The 19140-nt window shown below is 36.0% G+C and overlaps 2 protein-coding genes across 8 annotated transcripts in view; one reads left to right on the top strand and one right to left on the bottom strand.

Moving 5' to 3' along the window:
- Positions 1-10848, top strand: part of Prpf40a (pre-mRNA processing factor 40 homolog A) — a 41703-nt gene extending 30855 nt beyond the window's left edge. For 2 of the 4 annotated variants that reach the window (XM_052182490.1, XM_052182492.1), the window contains exons 16-26: positions 511-644; positions 2758-2872; positions 3044-3135; positions 3226-3342; positions 3596-3733; positions 4135-4230; positions 5257-5343; positions 5423-5519; positions 5604-5665; positions 6788-6919; positions 8457-10848. In XM_052182490.1, coding sequence (XP_052038450.1) covers positions 511-644; positions 2758-2872; positions 3044-3135; positions 3226-3342; positions 3596-3733; positions 4135-4230; positions 5257-5343; positions 5423-5519; positions 5604-5665; positions 6788-6919; positions 8457-8549 — 1163 coding nt within the window. In that variant the 3' untranslated portion in view covers positions 8550-10848. Of the gene's footprint in view, positions 1-510; positions 645-2757; positions 2873-3031; positions 3136-3225; positions 3343-3595; positions 3734-4134; positions 4231-5256; positions 5344-5422; positions 5520-5603; positions 5666-6787; positions 6920-8456 lie in introns of all 4 variants that reach the window. The other 2 variants (XM_052182489.1, XM_052182491.1) reach the window with 1 other exon arrangement.
- Positions 10849-13725: 2877 nt separating this feature from the next.
- Fmnl2 (formin like 2) overlaps positions 13726-19140 on the bottom strand; it is a 261419-nt gene continuing 256004 nt past the window's right edge. The window contains exons 26-27 of one of the 4 annotated variants that reach the window (XM_052182484.1): positions 17213-17259; positions 13726-15698 (exon numbers count right to left, since the gene is read on the bottom strand). In XM_052182484.1, the coding sequence (XP_052038444.1) occupies positions 15660-15698; positions 17213-17259 (86 nt within the window). In that variant the 3' untranslated portion in view covers positions 13726-15659. Of the gene's footprint in view, positions 15699-17165; positions 17260-17281; positions 18952-19140 lie in introns of those variants that run through there. The other 3 variants (XM_052182483.1, XM_052182482.1, XM_052182485.1) reach the window with 3 other exon arrangements.

The following is a 19140-nucleotide window of genomic DNA, read 5'->3' as shown; positions in this document are numbered from 1 at the left end:
TATAGAGATATTCGCAACTGATAGCTGCTGAAGGGGGAGAGGCTGTTCTTCCTTTAAGAAAGTGGTTCCTGATAACTTGACCATAATCCATGGAAGACCTTATATCCAAGAATTTTGGGGCATGACAAATTCGTCTTGATGGGTTTAAAGTAAACAAGAAAAAGTGGTGACAGCAAAGTTACCACTGTGGGGACATCTGTGAAGAGTTGTGTATGTGTGTGTGGGGGGATGAATATGATTATAATACAGAACTCTTGAACTAAAACATTTTAAATATAAAGTAGTACTTTGGGGGTTAAGCAATACATTGCTTCTGTTAGCTAGTCCCTGTGCCATGTGCACATCCTCCATTTCTTCTCTGTAGTATTGGAAGTCATTAACTTGAGTAATTCTAAAATTGAATTCAAACACGTGTTTTTTTAATACTGAATTGGAAATTTGTAGAGTTTAATGTAAATATACTACTTTCTTTGCTAATATTTCAATTTTTTTATTGGAAAAATACTATAGACATGGATAAGGAAGACGCATTAATATGCTTTGAGGAGCACATCCGGGCTTTAGAAAAGGAAGAAGAAGAAGAAAAACAGAAGACTTTGTTGAGAGAAAGGAGGAGGCAACGTAAAAATAGGGAATCTTTCCAGGTAATAGAAAGATGCCTTTTCTGGCTTATAGCCATTGACTGTCAAGAAGTATCAAAAGAGTTCTGAGATACTTGTTTCTAGTTCGTTACCTAGGCTTTGTGGATGACCAGTATGTTGAAGTTTTTAATTTTTATAATTGAGGTTTTGTTCTTGGACGTTTGAGGCAATGCTGAGCATAAAGGCAAGGTGGCAGCGAGACGCGGGGTTAGTGCTTTGTAGCAGTGGATAGCTGCTTCCCAAAGGACAGTGCTGTACAGTTTAGGCATGGAACATAGTTAATCCCTTTACTTGGGAGTTTCGACTGTGTTCCGTAGTCAGTGGTTCCTTTTTCACTTCTAGTGGTATTCTTCTACTACAAAGAAACGAATTTTTGCTGTTTAAATATTTATGGGTTTTATGGGTTTTCTTTGAGATAGGGTTCTAGGTAACCCAGGATGTCTTCAGACTTGCTGGATAGCCCAGACTCATGTACTCTTAATCTTTTTGTTTCTACCTTTCAAGGGCAGACAAGAGCCACAATAAACAGACCTAGTGAGCTACATCTAAGTGTGGAACTAGAATTTAAAACTCTACAGTCTTGGTTACAAACAGTCTTTATAGTCTTGTATTAAACTCTGTATTAGGGTGCCAGCAAGGCTGCAGTGGCTTATATGACCTTGTTACTTGTCTTTAATAGTCCATTTAATCAGTTGCTATCATTTAGGTCAGTAGTTCTTAAGATTTCATTTGTATTAGACTCATGAAAAGACTTTATTAAAAAGCAATTATCCCTAACCGTGTCAGTGTTTACTAACCATTGCTATCACAGTTCAACATTAACTTACCTTTGTTCTATGAAACTCTCCACTCTGGAAAGTTACTTTTTTAGTAGTTCTATGTAAGATTATTCATATGACTACTAAGAACACAGATTATTAAGCCTCATCCTAAGAATTTGATACAGTAGATACAGGGTAAGTTTTAATATGTAGTAATACTGATACACTCATATAAATACCAGTGACTTCTGAAATAGTTTCGGATTGCTTACCTAGTGGGATATATCATTCCTTTGATCATATTTAGCATGGAAATAATTTCAAAGGCCAGTCTTATGAAAGCCTATGTTTTGTTTACCTATGTTCATATTTAGTTTTTGGGGGGAATTCAATCTAATTTCCATAGCTAGCTATAAAATAGACTATCCCTAGTTTTAAGATAATCAACTATGTGACAAGAAAGAAAGGCTTTTTAGGAGAGCCATTAGACTTTTGCAACTTGTAAACTTCAAGGCCTTTTTTAAGATTTAAAGTTTGCAGTCGTTTAAATTTAAAATAGATATAAAAATAGAAATCTGGGTCATAGAGAGAATAAACTATTGTTTTTAAAGACAGAATAAAAAAAATAATAAATCCTTACATTTATAGAAAGGAAATAATTTGGAGAGCAGATAACAATTTAAATCCTAATTTTCCCAGACACTCTGAGGAAAGTAATACATAACTATATTTGATTTATTTCCTAAAGATTGACTTTATGTGTATGAGTATTTCCTGCTAATATGTACATACCATTCACTTGCCTGGGGTCCAGATTCCCCAGAACTGAAGTTACAGGTGACTGTGAGTCACCTTGTGGATGTTGGGAACAGAACCTAGGTCCCAACTGCCCCTCATCACAGAGCCATCTCTTCAGGCCATTGTTTAAAATTAACCTAAATAAAAATATCTAAAAGGTGCTATTTTAAAAAAAAAAAGTTTGTACAGGACATGCACATATTCACTCTTTAGCCTTATCGTTTGAAAATACCTAATCTCAGTCATCTTAGTATCTTTGATATATGGTTATATACATACAAAATGTTTTATGGATTTTTTTGTTGTTGTTGTTGTTTGTAAACTGGAAGTGGTTTTCTGTCTTAAGGGATAGACAACTGAAGACTAGAAGGATGGTATAGTGTTTGAAAGCTCTCTTTCTTTGGATGGTTTGTTTATATTATTTCTGGTCTAGAAGAATTTTTGCTCCCATCAAATAGCAATTGTTCTTTGCGTCTAAACATACTTAAGCATTTTAGATTCTGCTAGTACTTTTGACCGCGTCTCTGTTGGATTTCAAATGTGTCTGTCTGCCGCAGATCTTCCTAGACGAACTGCACGAGCATGGGCAGCTGCACTCCATGTCCTCGTGGATGGAGCTGTATCCGACCATCAGTTCTGACATTCGCTTCACTAACATGCTGGGTCAGCCGGGTGAGACCCTTCTCTTTCCAGGCATTCCTCAGGGGTTGGAGTGGATGGGGGAGGGGACAGTTTTGCAGGGAGGAAAGGTGTGTGCTTTATTTTATGTTTGTTTTACAAACAAAAAGTAATTGCAGCTCTCGGTTAGAGCTAGCTTTTTGACTTCTTTAGTTTTTTCATTAGGATCAACTGCACTTGATCTTTTCAAGTTTTATGTTGAAGATCTTAAAGCACGATATCATGATGAAAAAAAGATAATAAAAGACATTCTGAAGGTAAACAAAGTACTTGTTCTTAACTATTTGAAAACATTGATTCTTTCCTTGTAGTTACACGTTATTTATAACAAGATTTCTGGCTTTTAGGATAAAGGATTCGTAGTTGAAGTAAACACTACTTTTGAAGATTTTGTGGCAATAATCAGTTCAACCAAAAGATCAACTACTTTGGATGCTGGAAATATCAAGTTGGCTTTCAATAGTGTAAGTTAAATTATTGCTGATAACTACCTCATTATTCATCTAAAGATTATGTCAGGATGTCAGCTAGTGGGACAAACTACTGTCAATGGGATTTATAAGGTAAAAGGTAAAATAAACTGTAAAGATTTTTCAGTGTTAGAGGTCTAGTTAAACTTTTATAAATGATGTGATAATACTTTTAAGAACAATAGCTTACCATACTTTTAAGAACAGGACTTACCATAACTTATTAGATTTGATTTTTGTTTAATAGTTACTAGAAAAGGCAGAAGCCCGTGAACGTGAGAGAGAAAAAGAGGAAGCTCGGAAAATGAAACGGAAAGAGTCCGCCTTTAAGAGTATGTTGAAACAGGCTGCCCCTCCGATAGAGCTGGACGCTGTCTGGGAAGATGTATGTATACGTGCTTCACGATTGGAAATAACACTAATTTGTTTGTAGGGAACACAGATAAGCTAAAACTAGTCATAAAACGTTCTATATATGTTAAAAGTTAGTTGTGACATGAATTAGGAATAGTTTGTCTAAAATGGTTTGAATACACCAGCACAGCATGGGGGGGGGGGTGCCTTCTCTTTGTAGCACTGGTTGTCTTAGAACTCTGAAGGCCAGGCTACAGAGATCGACTTGCCTGTGTTTCCAGGCATGCACTGCCACAGCCTGCTAGAACTTCTGAAGGAAGAAAAAAATTTACTTTTTGATGAATCACAGGTTTCCGCATAGGTCATATTGCTTTTAGACATGATAAGATTTTCTTGATCTTCATATATTTATTCCATATCATTGCTTTCCAGATCCGGGAAAGGTTTGTAAAGGAACCAGCGTTTGAGGATATAACTCTAGAATCTGAAAGAAAAAGAATATTTAAAGATTTCATGCATGTGCTTGAGGTAATTCTTAGTTTGTTGTGGCATATAAAGGTGAAACCTTGAAATTAAAATAATCACCAGGAATGTATAGAATTATTCAAATGACAAACAGGTTTGTATGGACTATTTAAACTAGTGTCAGAAATTTGCTTTTTGTTTCATAGTTGAAGAAATTCAGCCATTTGTCAGCCTCATAAATTGGCCAGTAATTAAGCTTAGGAATATCCTACAGTTTTCTTGGATAGCAGATTTTTAAAAACTAAACCAAAAATACATAAAAATTAAAAAAATGTTTGTTTCAGACATTATACATTTATCAAAGAGAAATTCTCATGAATATTTTAGAATTGTGTGTGCATATGTAAGTCACAGAGTTCCTATGGAAGTCAGGAGATAAATCCAGGAGGATTCTCTCCCTTTGCCTTATGGGTACCAGGAATAGAACTTAGGTCTTGGCCTTTACATACTGAGCTATTTGATAACTATTTCCATACTCCATCCACCGCCGCCTGCTACCCACAAGGAATTGTTTACTGAGTGTTGAGGACACAACCTGTAGTTACATAAGTGTTCCCTGTGTGGATGTGGAAGAAATGCTTCTTGGGATGAAATAAAAAGAAACAGATTTTAAATCTCAATTTAAGGATGCTTGTGAGGGTTGGTTTTTCTCTCAGTTGGCCTAGCTTACTAACCAAACCTAATCAGATTAGCCAACAGACTTATACCTGAATACAGTTTTTTAAATAATTATTGAAAGTTATCCCTTTCTAAGACATTATATTTTTCCCTATCAATGCCATTGTCATTTTGATAAAAACTTCTTCATTAATATTTTGTAAAATTTTTCAGATACCTAAATGAATATACAATATATGACTAGCTAATAAGAATAACAATGATTTCTCATATAATCACTGGGCATCTTATTCTAAAACTATCTTGCTTAGGATATTTTTGAAGATCTCATGTGTTGAATTTGTACCATTTTCTTGTTCTTGCCTGTACAAACCAAGTGCAGTTCTTAAAGTTCTTCTTTTGCCACTCTAGCACGAATGTCAGCATCATCATTCAAAGAACAAGAAACATTCTAAGAAGTCGAAAAAACACCATAGAAAACGCTCCCGCTCTCGATCGGTAAGAAGTGTGTTGGCTGGCACATTATACCAGAACATTTGTGATCATTCTTGTGAATGTATTTATGTGTATTGTTTAGGGATCAGATTCAGATGATGATGACAGCCATTCAAAGAAAAAAAGGCAGCGATCAGAATCCCATTCTGCTTCAGAACATTCTTCTAGTGCTGAGTCTGGTAAGCACTTCTCTTCCTGAGTAAACCTTGACACTTTGATTTCCTCATATTCTGACATTTTCTTTTTCTTTCTGTGCTCTACAGAGAGAAGTTACAAGAAATCAAAAAAGCACAAGAAGAAAAGCAAAAAGAGGAGACATAAATCTGTAAGAAAGTTTCTAGTTTTTTGCAATTCCAAAGCTTTGCTCCAGAAAGGATTCTTAGGGCCTTCTCATAACCTAAATCTGTGTGGCCATTTACCTTGGGAATAAAAGCCAGAACGTATAAGTGTGCGCACCTCAATCTTCCATTATAATCACTTGGAACTTCAAAAAGAAACATACACAACTGTTAGGATTCCTAACCTGGACTTGTAAGTTTTAAAAGAGACAGAGAAAATATAAATGTTTTAACAGTTTCTCTTCTAATGCTGTAGATGCATATTAGGTTGATATAGGAGTTTCTCATAAATGTTAGTGCCTGAGTTTTACCACAGATGTATTGAATTAGATTGGTTGTTTTGGTTTTTCATTCTGCTTCCTAATATTTTTATCTATCTAACCCAGAACTACTTACTTAAGCACTGAAATGTTAAATAATTTGTTTCCTGGTGATTTTCAACCTTGTTCCATGGATTAAATGAACAGCTTAATCAGCAGTATCCTTAAACAGATCTAAGTAAGCCAGAGTTTTGCTTGATGAAAAATGTGCAGGAACTAAGGGCATAGTTCAGAAAGGGTATGTGCTTAGCATGTGTGGGGCTCTGGGTTCTAAGTAATAAGTAATATTGCTCTATACTTCACAATAAATAAAACCTGGTAGTGAGGCTTGTAATGGTGTCTTAACATATCCAGATGTTGTCCTTCCTGTGTTAAACACTACTTCTGTCTGTCTATCATGAACACTGGAGAAATTCTAATTATGGGGCTCAGCGTGAGGCGTGATGGCATACACCTTTAGTCTCAGCATTTGTGAGGTAGAGACAGGCAGATTTCTGAGTCTGAGTCCAGGCCACTTTCAGAGCAAGTTCCATAACAGCCAGGAATACACAGAGAAATCCTTTCTCAAAAATCTTAACAACAACAGCAATAAATCCTGAGCTTAACACATTACATTTTACACTTAACCTAGTAAATGTGATATTATCAAATATTAGATGCATAAAAAATTTGTAAAAGAATGGTATGCTTATCAAAATTCTGACATGTGGGGGTTTTTTTTGTTGTTTTTTGCTTTATTTATTTATTTATTTATTTATTTATTTATTTATTTATTTATTTATTACATAGGACTCTCCAGAATCAGATACTGAACGGGAGAAGGATAAAAAAGAAAAAGATCGAGAAAGTGAAAAAGACAGAAGTAGACAGAGATCAGAATCAAAACACAAATCACCTAAGAAAAAGACTGGAAAGGATTCTGTAAGTACTAAAAATTGTTTCGTTCCTGAATTCACAAAAAAATAAAAACTGATTCCCTCATTAAAACTTTGGTGTTTATAGGATATTTTTTTCTTGGTCTGCTAACATTGAAGATAAGAATAAATTCTCTTCACTCCTTACCACAAAATAGATTTCTGGTACCATTCATTTCCTTCTCTGAATTAGCAGGAAATGTTTCTTAGGATGGAATAAAAAGAAATAGATTTCTGGTACCATTTCATAAATGACTATTTAATTAGTTCTCTTAAAAAATTTTAACAGCAAATTAACAGTACAAAAAAGTTGTCATTTAACTTGGAATGAAAAGATATGTTTGAATTTTAAAGTAACACTAAGAAGTACAGTGGGCACTGACTCCTTGATTTTCAAAAATTGGGGTTTTGTTGTGGTTTTGAGACAGGTTTTCTCTGTACAGATAGCTTGGCTGTCTTAGAACTTAGCCTGCTGCTGCACACTGAATGCTGGGATCGCACTGTACTTGACCTCCCCATTACCACCACCTCCTTAGGAATATAAAATTCAGAAGGCTCAAATCAGGGTTTCTCTAGATATCCAGAGTTATCACTGTTCATAAATTCAGTTTCAAGAAGTAGCATCCTAGCAACTAGTATAGACTGATGGAGAGCAGCAGGCTCAGGAGAATAGGAAACTTATATGTTATTTCCAAATCACATAGCGCTTAATTGCTCTTGTACACAACAATAGCAAGGCATATAGTAGCATTAGTCAGCCTTCTTGCTTTTGCTATTTGTTGTACAGACTTGTGTCTGTCTGAGTTATCAGTGAAAAGAAGCCTTTCTGCCAGTAGCAGGATGGTCTGACCCTTGACATAGTGTTGTCTGGGATTGTTGTTTGCTGCTGTTGTTTAAATACTTTTCTACAATGTATTTTGATCATTCTCAACTCCCCCCTTTTTAATATTTTGAATGAGTCTGATTCACGACCTCCTCACAACCTCCATGAGGAGTGAATCACTCTATACTCTTCTGTAGCAGTGGTTTAAAACAAAAATCTCAGACGACCACTCCACTTTTTGAGGTTATTTCTCAAAGAGTTTAAGTCTTGTCTGTGTTTCTGAGCATAAGATCAGAGACCATTTAGAGTCGAAGTCTAAAACTTAAAATCGCTTTATAGGATTACCTAAAATCTATAAAATTAACAAAAACCATATTGCCTAGGAAATGGGTGCATGGCTTCCATTAAGTAGGAACTGTTCATACTTAATTGTGTGAAACAAAAGAAATCAGTGTGTGTCATTTTCCTTGTTTACATATTTTAATATGAACTGAAGTAGCACTATATAAAATCCATATCGTAGAATTTTTTTTTCTCTAATAACATCCAAGGAATGCTTAATCAACTCTTGGGCTTTGGAGCAAAGTATCAGTTTTAAAACCCATGACATGTTTATGTGACTGAAATTCCATATCTAATTTAGAATCTTTTTACAGTTTCATTTTTTCCTTAGCATTTTCAGGACTAACGTTAATTGTAATTATATCCAATATCTTTGCAGGGTAACTGGGATACTTCTGGCAGTGAACTGAGTGAAGGGGAATTGGAAAAGCGCAGAAGAACCCTTTTGGAGCAACTGGACGATGATCAATAAATTATACCAAATATATGTTTATAGTATGATTTAAAGTCTAATTCAGACCAGGGATTATTTTAAGTCCAATTTACATAACACTGGGTTTTAATTGTGTCACAGGAAAAAAAAGTACATTTATGTATCGTTATTGTGGACTTTATAAAAGCAAAGGAAATTGAAAATAACTTGATTCTGTATCAAGAATCATATTTTCCTATGGTAATAACTGTCTTTCTGTGACCCTTTCATAGGGCACTACAGGATGGATTAAAAGTGGCAATTTCATGATAGCTGCAGATGTCTCTACTTTGTTCTAAGTCATGAGGTGATTTGATTTCCTTTATAGAAGTTGGATTTTGAAGATAACAATGAACATTTTTTGATAATGTAGTACAAAAAAAGCACCAGCAACCTATAAGACTGCTTTTTTGTGCACTACTGAATTGGTTAAAGCCAACGTGATCTTCTGTGGTGAGCTCTTAAGAAACAGGTGTTTTTGATGGAAACATGGTAGACCTTTAACAGCCGTGGCGCTGACGAGCACTGCTGTAATAAAGCCACCATTATTTTTTATGAAACATCTGAACATTTTAAAAAGGCTTATGAGGGCATTATTTTGAGCATCTATTTTGAGGTGATGTTTTAAAATAGCTAACATCAAGTCAAATTGTAAATTAGTTTAAATATATTGCCTTAAGGACCTACTAAAGAATGTGCCACCAGACTTTTGAGTAATAAATTGAAATATCCTTGTCGGGGGCGGGAAATCAATGTTGACTTAAACATTTTCTTTTAATTTTTAATCCAACCTTTCTCTTTCACTTTTTTTTAAAATTCCATTGAGGAGGTTGTAAAATTACCTTCCTTATTCACTAAGAAGTATTGACTTCATGGTACACATTCTAAAGCATTTCTGATTTCAATATTTTTGTACATTTTTATCTATTATTAAACCTTCTCTTGTAGCGTGCACTAGTGTTTATTTCTACATAAGCTGCTCAGTTCTAAGGAAATTGTATGATCATTTTCAAGATAATAAATCCCTGAAATTTTGTTTCATCCTACCCATGGTAGCTACAGTACTTTTTTTTTTTTTTAATATTTATGAACATCATAAATCAGTGCATTTGAGGTTCTTAAATGTGTTTTCACCTATAAATTTCCTATGGAATATTTTAGAAAGGCAATGACTATTTTGGAAAGGCAGTGGCTTAAAATTACAATGCTCTTTATATGCTAACTTTTGAGGGTTAGTTATATATGATTTATACTATTTCCTTCAGTGCAGGAGGTTTTTGTTTCTTATTTAGCAGTTGGTCTTTGGTATTCTCTTTGTTCTTTGAATTTGGACATGCTGAGATTATCTCTTTCAAGTTGAGAATTAAATAGAATATAAATTACTTCATTGCCCTTTAAATGAGTTAGGACAGGTCAATACAACCCTTTTTCCATCCTGCCCAGTGTTTTGATTAAATATAGTGGCCATTGTTAAAAAACTCGAAAAGGGAGATACTTTGTTTCTAAACTTTTCATTGCCATGTCATTTTCTGTTGAGAAATAAGACATACTTTGTGGAAAAGATCATTATCTTTGAGAAAACATTATATAATCAGATTGCTTGCTTGAGATTAGTCCCCCCTTGTATGTTACTCAAAATATCTGACAACTGGCAACAGTTCCTTGAATTTGGTTTTCAGGGTCCTCATTTAGCAATAGTCAACATTGCTGAACAGTCCCAGCTTGAAATGGAGGTCAGAGATAGTCTTTAAATCATGCTAACGATTTTGGGAAACAAACCAGTAATGTTTCATAAGAGAAATTAGAATCTGTAAAATATGTTTTAATTCCATGAATAATGATTTTTAAAGTACAACATTAAATTTTGATATATTTGAATAAAAAGCTATTGATGTTTTAGCATGTCCTCCAAATAGATTTCTGTGCTTCTTATAGTTTCTTCACATCTTCAGATTCTCACTCAGTTAAAATAACCCTGCAATAAACCTATGCAAATCAGACACAGCAAAAGACAAAGTGATTCTCTGGACTAAACAGTTTTTTGTTTGTTTTTTTGTTTTTTGGAGATAGGGCTTCTCTGTGTAGTAGCAGCCGTCTTGGGACTCTGTAGGCCAGCAGGCCTCCAACTCAGAGATCCCCCTGCCTCTGCCTCCCTTCCTATAAATGTTACTGTGAACAGATCAATATCATAACAGAACCCTATTGATTTAAATAGAAGTTTTATATCAGCGTGTTGAATTTTGACGTTAGGTATCTGGAAATGTAATATCCTTGCTATAAAACATGTAAATCAAGTCTACTCTATTGTCTTGTTTTGATTATACCATCAGACACACTGTAGTTGCTAGACATAGTGTGGAAGGCACAGGTGATGGGTCAGTCCTAAATATCTGGATCTTTTGAATCCAGTAGATCATGTTTATAAATCTTCAGTTTGGCAAAGGCTGATGTATTTTTGAATGCTTATTCTTCTAGAATTACCCTAACCCTCAAATAGCTAAGCAGTACAAGTTTATATGTTTCAGTTAAAACTAGGATTCTAATGCTGAAGCTGTTATTTTCCTCAGGATACTAATCAAACTTGCTAATGTATTTAATATCAGGCAGAATCATGACCACGGATACTTAATGTTATTTTCTCTTATCACTACCATGTTCTGAAAATTTGTAAGAGGAATTAGTATGGCCAATTTAGCATGTGGATTATTTGCCATCTTCTCAAATGAATGTAAATAATGTGGCAGGAGCATAGTTTTTTTTTTTCCCCACGTTTCAACTTGTAAAATAGCTATAAAATGAAAGATGTACCTGGAGCAAGGCAGTTCATATAGAGTGGTGAGAGCGACTCAAAAGCCTGTGCCTTGTGTAGACTGTAGTTTGAGGCTGTGGTGCCCCACTTTCCTTCATGTCTATGCTTTACTAAGCATTTGCTGAATGCTACTGGCTTTACTCCAATGTTTAAAGTTGACTAAGTGTTCAGTAGACATTTTGCATCCAGAAGAGAAAAATTAGATTTATGTATTCTAATCAAATAATACTTAGGGAAGAGTTACAAAGAATGCTTTAATTTACGCTTATGGAATTTTAACATAAAATGATGTCAACTATGTCAAATATGAATTTGTAAAGTTTTTGAGTCAGTTTAATAGGTATGAGAACAAACTAGATTAAATATATTTTCCTTTGGGGAAATTTTTAATTCAACCCACCTTTCTCTAGGCTAAATACACTTACTATATTTACAAAAAAGAAAAATGAGGCTGTGGTTTTCTTTTGTTTTCATGGAACTACAAGAGGCTTATGTTTTCAGTTTATGTTTCTGCTCAAAACATTTGCCACTCTTAAAAATTCTCTTCATCCTTTGTGTTTAAGTCCTCGGTTTATTCTGATGATACATTTTGTGGACATTTTATAGTCTTGCAAAATCTTTTAAAAATGAAAACTATCTCTTTCATTTACTAAGTGAATGTGTGTGAGAGAGAGAAAGTGTGTGTGCGTGTGTGTGTGCATGTTGTATACACATACATGTCTTAATTAGGACTCTGACTGCACTTAACAGATGTAAAATATCAGTTGACATATGCATCCCATCGTCCATACTAAAGAGCTTAAGGAGGCATCATTGCAATTAAATCATACCACTGATCCGCAGAGTACACTTACAGGAAAGTCTAGTGACTATAATGTGGCACATGTCAGAAAGCTTAATAAGGAAAATTCATACAATGTAAAGGGATAAGTCATAGTAACACTGTAGCCCTCCTGTTCTTGGGGCTCTTCAAATTGAGAATGAAAGATGTACACTTTTTTTTGACTGTCCTCCATTTTAGATCCCCCCCCCCCCCATTTTAAGTTCCTTAATAAGATGCTATTCCTAAACCTGCTGTATCTACTCAGCAGCTGCATTTGAGAATGAGTGGATTCTGATTCAGGTTATCCCATGGAATTAATCTTTGACAGTGATTGCCCTAGTGTAATTAATGTTTACATTTCAGAGAAACAGGCTGGCCCATAACCCTGCTCTTCAGTCTGGGCTATGGAGCAGATCACATTCAAGCTAAGCCATTTTTTTATACGATAGCTGTGATTGTTACTGGATTATCTCCTTTTTACTGATAAACTTTGTTTTTTGGCCCTGACTACTAACACTTCGGGTAGGTGTTAGTTTTCTTGCCTTCCTCTACAACTGAACAGGATTTGTTCAAAAAGGTGAGTAATTGGGAAAAGGTTTATCTTTTCTATGTAATCACCAGATTTTTATTTGTTTCTATATTTGCGTGATGTATGGAACCTCGTAGATAAAATGGACCTTTTGTAAATAGAGCAATGGAATATTTATTAAATAAGTTGGATTTGTGTCACCGTTTTTCTTTAAGCTTCTGCCCTCCTGCCCACAGTTCTAGTTGTGATTCGAAATGCCCACAGCCCTGCTTCTTGGTGTAGTACCCACTTTGCTTAAAAAGTTAGATGTTAATCCACCCCTCAAAAATAATCTTATCAACCTCATACTTGTTTTGGATTCTTTTCATGAAAACAAATACTAACAACTTTTAACAGGTAGGGAATGAATCTTGTCTTGATAAATTATTCTTGTATATGTAATGAAAACAAGAATAAATAAAATATTAAATAGACTAGAATTATAAGGCACTCATCTGCCTCTAACATTTAGTAATTCTGCAGAGAGAATGTATTATGTTGTACAGCAGAGCAGTGTCAGTTTGACTCAGGTCACAGGGCGTTGCTGCAGTAAGACCAGCCAGATGGAAGCAGGTGTCTCAGGAGCATATGGAAAGGTGTGGGCTGGATTCCCCAGCTAACCACTCTCAATGAAAATCTCTAAATCTAATCAAATCATCCTTTGAGCTTTACTGCTATAGTTGCAGTATGAAAATGTTCTAAATGTGTAATGCCTTAAGACATTTCAAATAGGTCAAAAGACCTATTGCATTTGACCACAACATGTGGGAAACTTGCTGGAGAGGCTTATGCTCTTGACTTGGGTGAACTTTTTTTTTTTTTTTTTTTTTTTTTAAGTTATAAGAAAGCATATGAGGGAACAGTTTTTCTAAAATAAACTACCTTTGGATTTGAAGCTCAAATAACAAGCTGTGTTTTAGTTTATATAAAACAAAAACAGTGTAAAGTATTCAAAAGATTAGAACATATGACAGAATAGTAGTGTAAATAGTTTATTTGCTCAAATGGCATGAAAAGACCAGAAAAGTAACATGAAATGCTTTATAAAACATTTCTAATATTGCTAAGAAGCAGGGCCATTAATAGACAGACAGAAGAATATGCCAACATTATTGTCCATTTGTACATTGGGAAATAGGCAGTTTGCTTTAAGCAAATGCACACCTTTGGAAAACAGCTGATTTGTGTGAAAGGTCCACATATTTGTCTGATATCATGATCAAATTAATATACTCACCAAGATGAACATTGACTCAACAAGACAACAATCTTGGCATGTTCTTTTTAAACTACACATGTATGAATGTGACAGCAAGCGGCAGTTTAAAAGGGATCTGTAAACAGGCATACTACTGTGAAATGTGGTAACTGACTTTTAAACTGTCCTTGTAGTTAAATATATATATATATATATATATTTAAAAAACAAACTATAAGTTAAAGTAACATTCAGATTGTGTAGCATAGGCTGATGCATTTTAAAACAATATTTACAGTATTACCTAGAGGCTTAGGTAGGAATTAAAGAGAAGTGTAAAAACCATAAAAAACTGCACCAATCTTATAGCAAAATATCTGTACATTTTAAAGATCATATAACTACACATCCATGAAAAAGGGGACCTTCACCAAGGGGTTCACATGAACACAAATTTGGTGGTTAAATACTATACAATAATTTTTACAATTAATATACTGATGTACCAACAAGGTAAGCCAGAAGCAGAGTATGTATTATGAAAAGTACAAATTTAGCTTCAGTTCAGTCCAGTCTTTGACTTTGGGATGGATCAAAATGCCTTGCCAGTGAGGAAGTAAAGGTAAGTGACTTACTTAACCATTTAACCCTATCACAGAATTTAAACTTAATCTCCATGCTAATTTAATGGGGATTTCCCATAAGTAAGAAATGCACAAAGCAATTCAGCCCTGATAATTTAATGTCAACCATTTCAGTATAATTTACAACGAATAAAAAAGAAAAGGACCCTTCGATTGTCAGAAGAGAATAAGGCCTGGTTCCCAACATTACACTAACACATAATTTTGAATGCTTACTGATAAAGCTTGTGGTAAAATCTCCCTGACTAACAAGGCACCAATTTCTATTGTAAGGATTCACCCATAATGGTCCTCAAAAATCAGAATACTGAGACATTAATTTTAGTGCTAATTAGTGAACATTTGTGTTATTAAAAGCTGCCTCTAGCTTAACACAGGTCTGCAGATAAGTCTTGAGTGTTTTATGCCATCTTGCAGTCAGACAAGTGAATGCCCTTGTGCATGGCACCCTTGCACAGAAAGAACATGAAATAGGGTAGAGTCCAATGACTTGGAGTGGTGCTGCAGTTGCATCTTGTTTGTACTTTGCTGGGACTGGATGACAGATGTAATTGTGTGCCAGCCTCCACCTCCCATTTCCAGTCCCTTGTTAGGAGTTGGTGAATATGGCTCGAGCACACACTGTCTTAGAAGACCTCTCAGCAAAGGATGCCCATAGCATACACATCCCTGGTATTTACAGATTACCAGGAAGTCAGGGTGGGCCATAAGGGACAATCACAATGGCAAGTAATGAATTTAATATCAAATTTACATTTTGGTTAAAAAAACTGAGTAACATACTGATGTAAAAAGATTTAAGTCAAATCCTATTGCTTTGATTAATCTGAGCAAGTTACTTCCAATTTTAGGCACTTGTTAACAGGGGTTAAAAGGAGAACCCATCATTTTTAAATTCCCATGTGTTTGCTAAATCTGAGCCCTTAAGAGTATTCCCTCTGTAGTGAAGGCTGGAACGGCAGTTTCATGGACACCCTCTCATGAAGGCGGTCTCAGGTCACATTGTCATCTCGGCACCATTAACAGGACGCAGGTTCTGATCATCGAAGCGCCGCCTCACACTTCGTCTCACCGCATCGGCCCGTCTGTAGGGTTGGTTTCTAAGATCTGTAAAGAGGAAAATGCCAATGAAAGGACAGCTATCAAGTACATCTCAGCAAGCTAGTTGGCAGCCAGTCAAAGCAGCTTGTGTAGAGTCAGCTAACCGGCCCTTCAAACCCACTGAGCATCCAACCAAATGTGCACATCTTCAGCATTTACAATTAAAATAAGATGTAATACTGGTAGGATTCTGAGACAGATTATTTTTATCACTGTTAGTAGCTTGGCTAGTTGAAATGTTTCTCCAATTGGAAGCACCTGTGCTCAGTCTTCAAAAATGAGAACAATGACAAACTGTCTTGTCATTATTGTTTTAACAAGGATAAGACAGGAACTGCAGAACAATTATTGAGATACTTTTTTTATGAACTAGAAATAATACTTAAAATCTCACTCCTTCAATAGTTTCCTGCCACCCATTCTGTTTCCACCCCAATCTACATGAGAAATGGGCCTAACTCCAACTTTCTAGTTCATTCCTAATGCAAGGCAGAATATTTGATATCTAAAAAGGCTGTGAATGAAGCCCAAACTAGTGCAGTGCATTCTGGGTGAAGGCAGCATTGTTTTAGTGAGATGAAATGGAGTAACAGGAATTTTAGGTAAGCACTCTTAGTATGAAAGCATGCTTTCATAAATAGGACTGATAGTCTAGCCAGCATTTAGCCTTATGAGTTAAGACATAGCAAAACAAAAAGGTTTCTTAATTTTCCCTTTAGTATGAATTTTTATTAGGAACTCAATCTTTTAAAATAAGTCTAGTTTTTAAGTTGGTAGTTTACATAGAAACTAATACTTGGTGAACATTCTACAGGGCAAAATCAAAAAGTCCAGTGGGACAGACCCATTCTCTTGGACTTGTCCCCTAAATAACTGTAAAATTGTGGGCTGGAGAGATGGCTCAGTGGTTAAGAGCACAAACTGCTCTTCTGAAGGTCCTGAGTTCAAATCCCAGCAACCACATGGTGGCTCACAACCATCTGTAACAAGATCTGACGCCCTCTTCTGGAGTGTCTGAAGATAGCTACAGTGTACTTACATATAATAAATAATCTTTAAAAAAATTGTAAAATTGTAAATTGTGATCTGTCTAGTCCATCTCAGACAAAACAAAGCCTAGTTACAATTAATATAATCTTCCCAAAGCCCTGTAGTTTAGGGTTCCTCAGACCAATTATAAATTTCCTCATCTTTCAAAAGCTACAGGTCAACTTCTGTAACTTCCCACTGTATTCTTTCAGATAAAACTGGCGTTAACTGAGTAACATGTAGACTAAAAAGAGGATTAAGAGAAGCAAATGCAACCAGTAATTCTCTTGCCAAGCCATCATAAAGGCAAGCAGAGAAAGCCACACATTACTCATGTGAGGCACAGAGACTGGTCAGATTCTCACCAGTATTACCCTTAACCGTAAGGAACCACTGAACTGCATATAGGAAAGAGGAGGAAGCTAAGTAAAAAGTGATGCTTGCCAGCTCTGTGTCTCCTCCACCACCGGTGTGCTAGAAGAGATCCTTACCCTCGAGTGAACATTTGGAAATTTAGTGATATTATTCTTCTTTAAGGCTAAACAGAAAACAAAAACACAAAATGATGGTTAAGTAAAAATGGGATGAAAACAGAAAGCAACTCAACTTAGTGCTTAACAATGCTGGGCATGTTAGCTAACAGAGGGTGTAGGCTCCACTACAGCTTGTGTTAGGTTAAACAGGGAAGGATGAGCATCTTCCCACCCAGCCCTGATCACCCAGGTTCAAGCTGCTTTGAAGATTGGCTCCAGAAAGACAAACAGTCCAACAACAAACAGTCGAGCAGATGAAAGTTTTCAGCCAGTTAACAAGCATTGGTGGTTAGGTACACTGCAGAGCAGGCAATGACAGATCTTTTGATTCAAAGACAAGCACACCTAGCAAATATAATTCATAGAATAGTTGTGCCACAAAACACCCAATTCCATGTCAATCACAGCACAGGAGATAGTCAATGGCTATTGAAAATTGGTAGTATGTTATTTGCTTCTTTTCTAAGCAACTATGCATAGACAAATTTGCTCCTTTTTGAACAAATGCTGATCCCAGGAAACTACTCAGACAAATCTTACACCTCCCTGCTTGTTTTTTAAATTCTATGAAAAAATACAATCTTTCAATAGTAAGTAAGTATACTATCTGTATTTCTGCTGCCACTGTCCTGCCAAGCAGATGAGGTATGGCCTCATCACCAGAAAGTACTGTAGTTTGACATGGAACAGTTGCCAGTGAAGGAATATAAGAAAGACAGGGAGCTCCTTCCTTAGTCTTTGCTTGCACCTCTGGCCTTGCCTCTCTGCTCTTAGTATGAAACTGTGACACCTAAAATAGGGCATGGCAGTAAATAGAGGTTACCACCCAGAGCAGTGTTTTGGGGACATGGGTTATGAACTGCTAGGTTATGGTCAGCGTTTTCAAGGTTATTGTTGAAAGCGTTCCCAGTGTAAGGCTCAGACTGAGTTCTAGCACACTTAGGACTGTATAAGACCTGAGAACGGCCAGTCTGCAGAGGTCTTTAGTGCAGCGTCAAGACATTTCTCATTTTCAACAGAGTGTAAACAATCTATGACTTCTATTGCCGGGAGCAGCATGCACTATGGTTCAGGTGAGGAGTCAGAGGGCAGCTTGCCTGAACTACCTCTTTCCCTTCAGCACCTGGCTACAGGGGCCCAATGTTAGTTGTCAGGCTTGGTGGCAGGCACCATAGCCTGCAGGATCATTTCACTCTTCCTTGCCCCTTTTAAACATTAAAAATTCTTAGTAGTTACTGTTTGTTGTCATTTTCATTCAAAGATTTGAGTCCCCAAATCTTTCACTGTTTGTTCTGAAAATATCTACAAGTGGTTCTATTAACTGTCACCCATATCCATATGGTTGCAGGAATGTGATAAATACATACATACATACATAAATGTACCAAAAATGTCAGTGAGTAACACAGTCATGACTGAAATACAAAACCATGCAGCACGAAGACAACAAAAAATGTAAAATGAAGATAGCATTCCACGCTAGCACAGTGGTTGGTCTTAAGACATGGAGGGAGAGTGTACATAAGGGGCGGGGGAGGGGAGATAAGAGGTTAAAAAAAACCTGTAGTGACCTTTTAATAGTATCAGGTGACAAAGAGCAACAGTTTAGTAATGGTATTCTTCAGTGAGAACAGGTTCGCAGAAAAACCGAGAGCCACGCTTGGCGGTGCGAGCAGTAAAGGGCACAGTCTTCAGCACTGCATTGACAATAACAGCCAGACAACACACGAGTAAGAAGCCAGCATCGGGTGCATTAGTACATGGTTAGTGTAAGAGGAAGGGTCAGAGAGAGGGCAATTTGTATTCCAGTTCATTAAAGTCAGAAGAAAGTCTGCGAAAAGGACTGAGGAAAAACTATTCTGAGACACAGGCAAATAAAACTACAT

Source organism: Apodemus sylvaticus, chromosome 5 (genome assembly GCF_947179515.1).
Source record: "Apodemus sylvaticus chromosome 5, mApoSyl1.1, whole genome shotgun sequence".
In the NCBI taxonomy this organism is placed as follows: domain Eukaryota; kingdom Metazoa; phylum Chordata; class Mammalia; order Rodentia; family Muridae; genus Apodemus; species Apodemus sylvaticus.
Note: the sequence above shows the minus strand (reverse complement) of the source record. Positions and strands in the feature narration are given on the sequence as shown.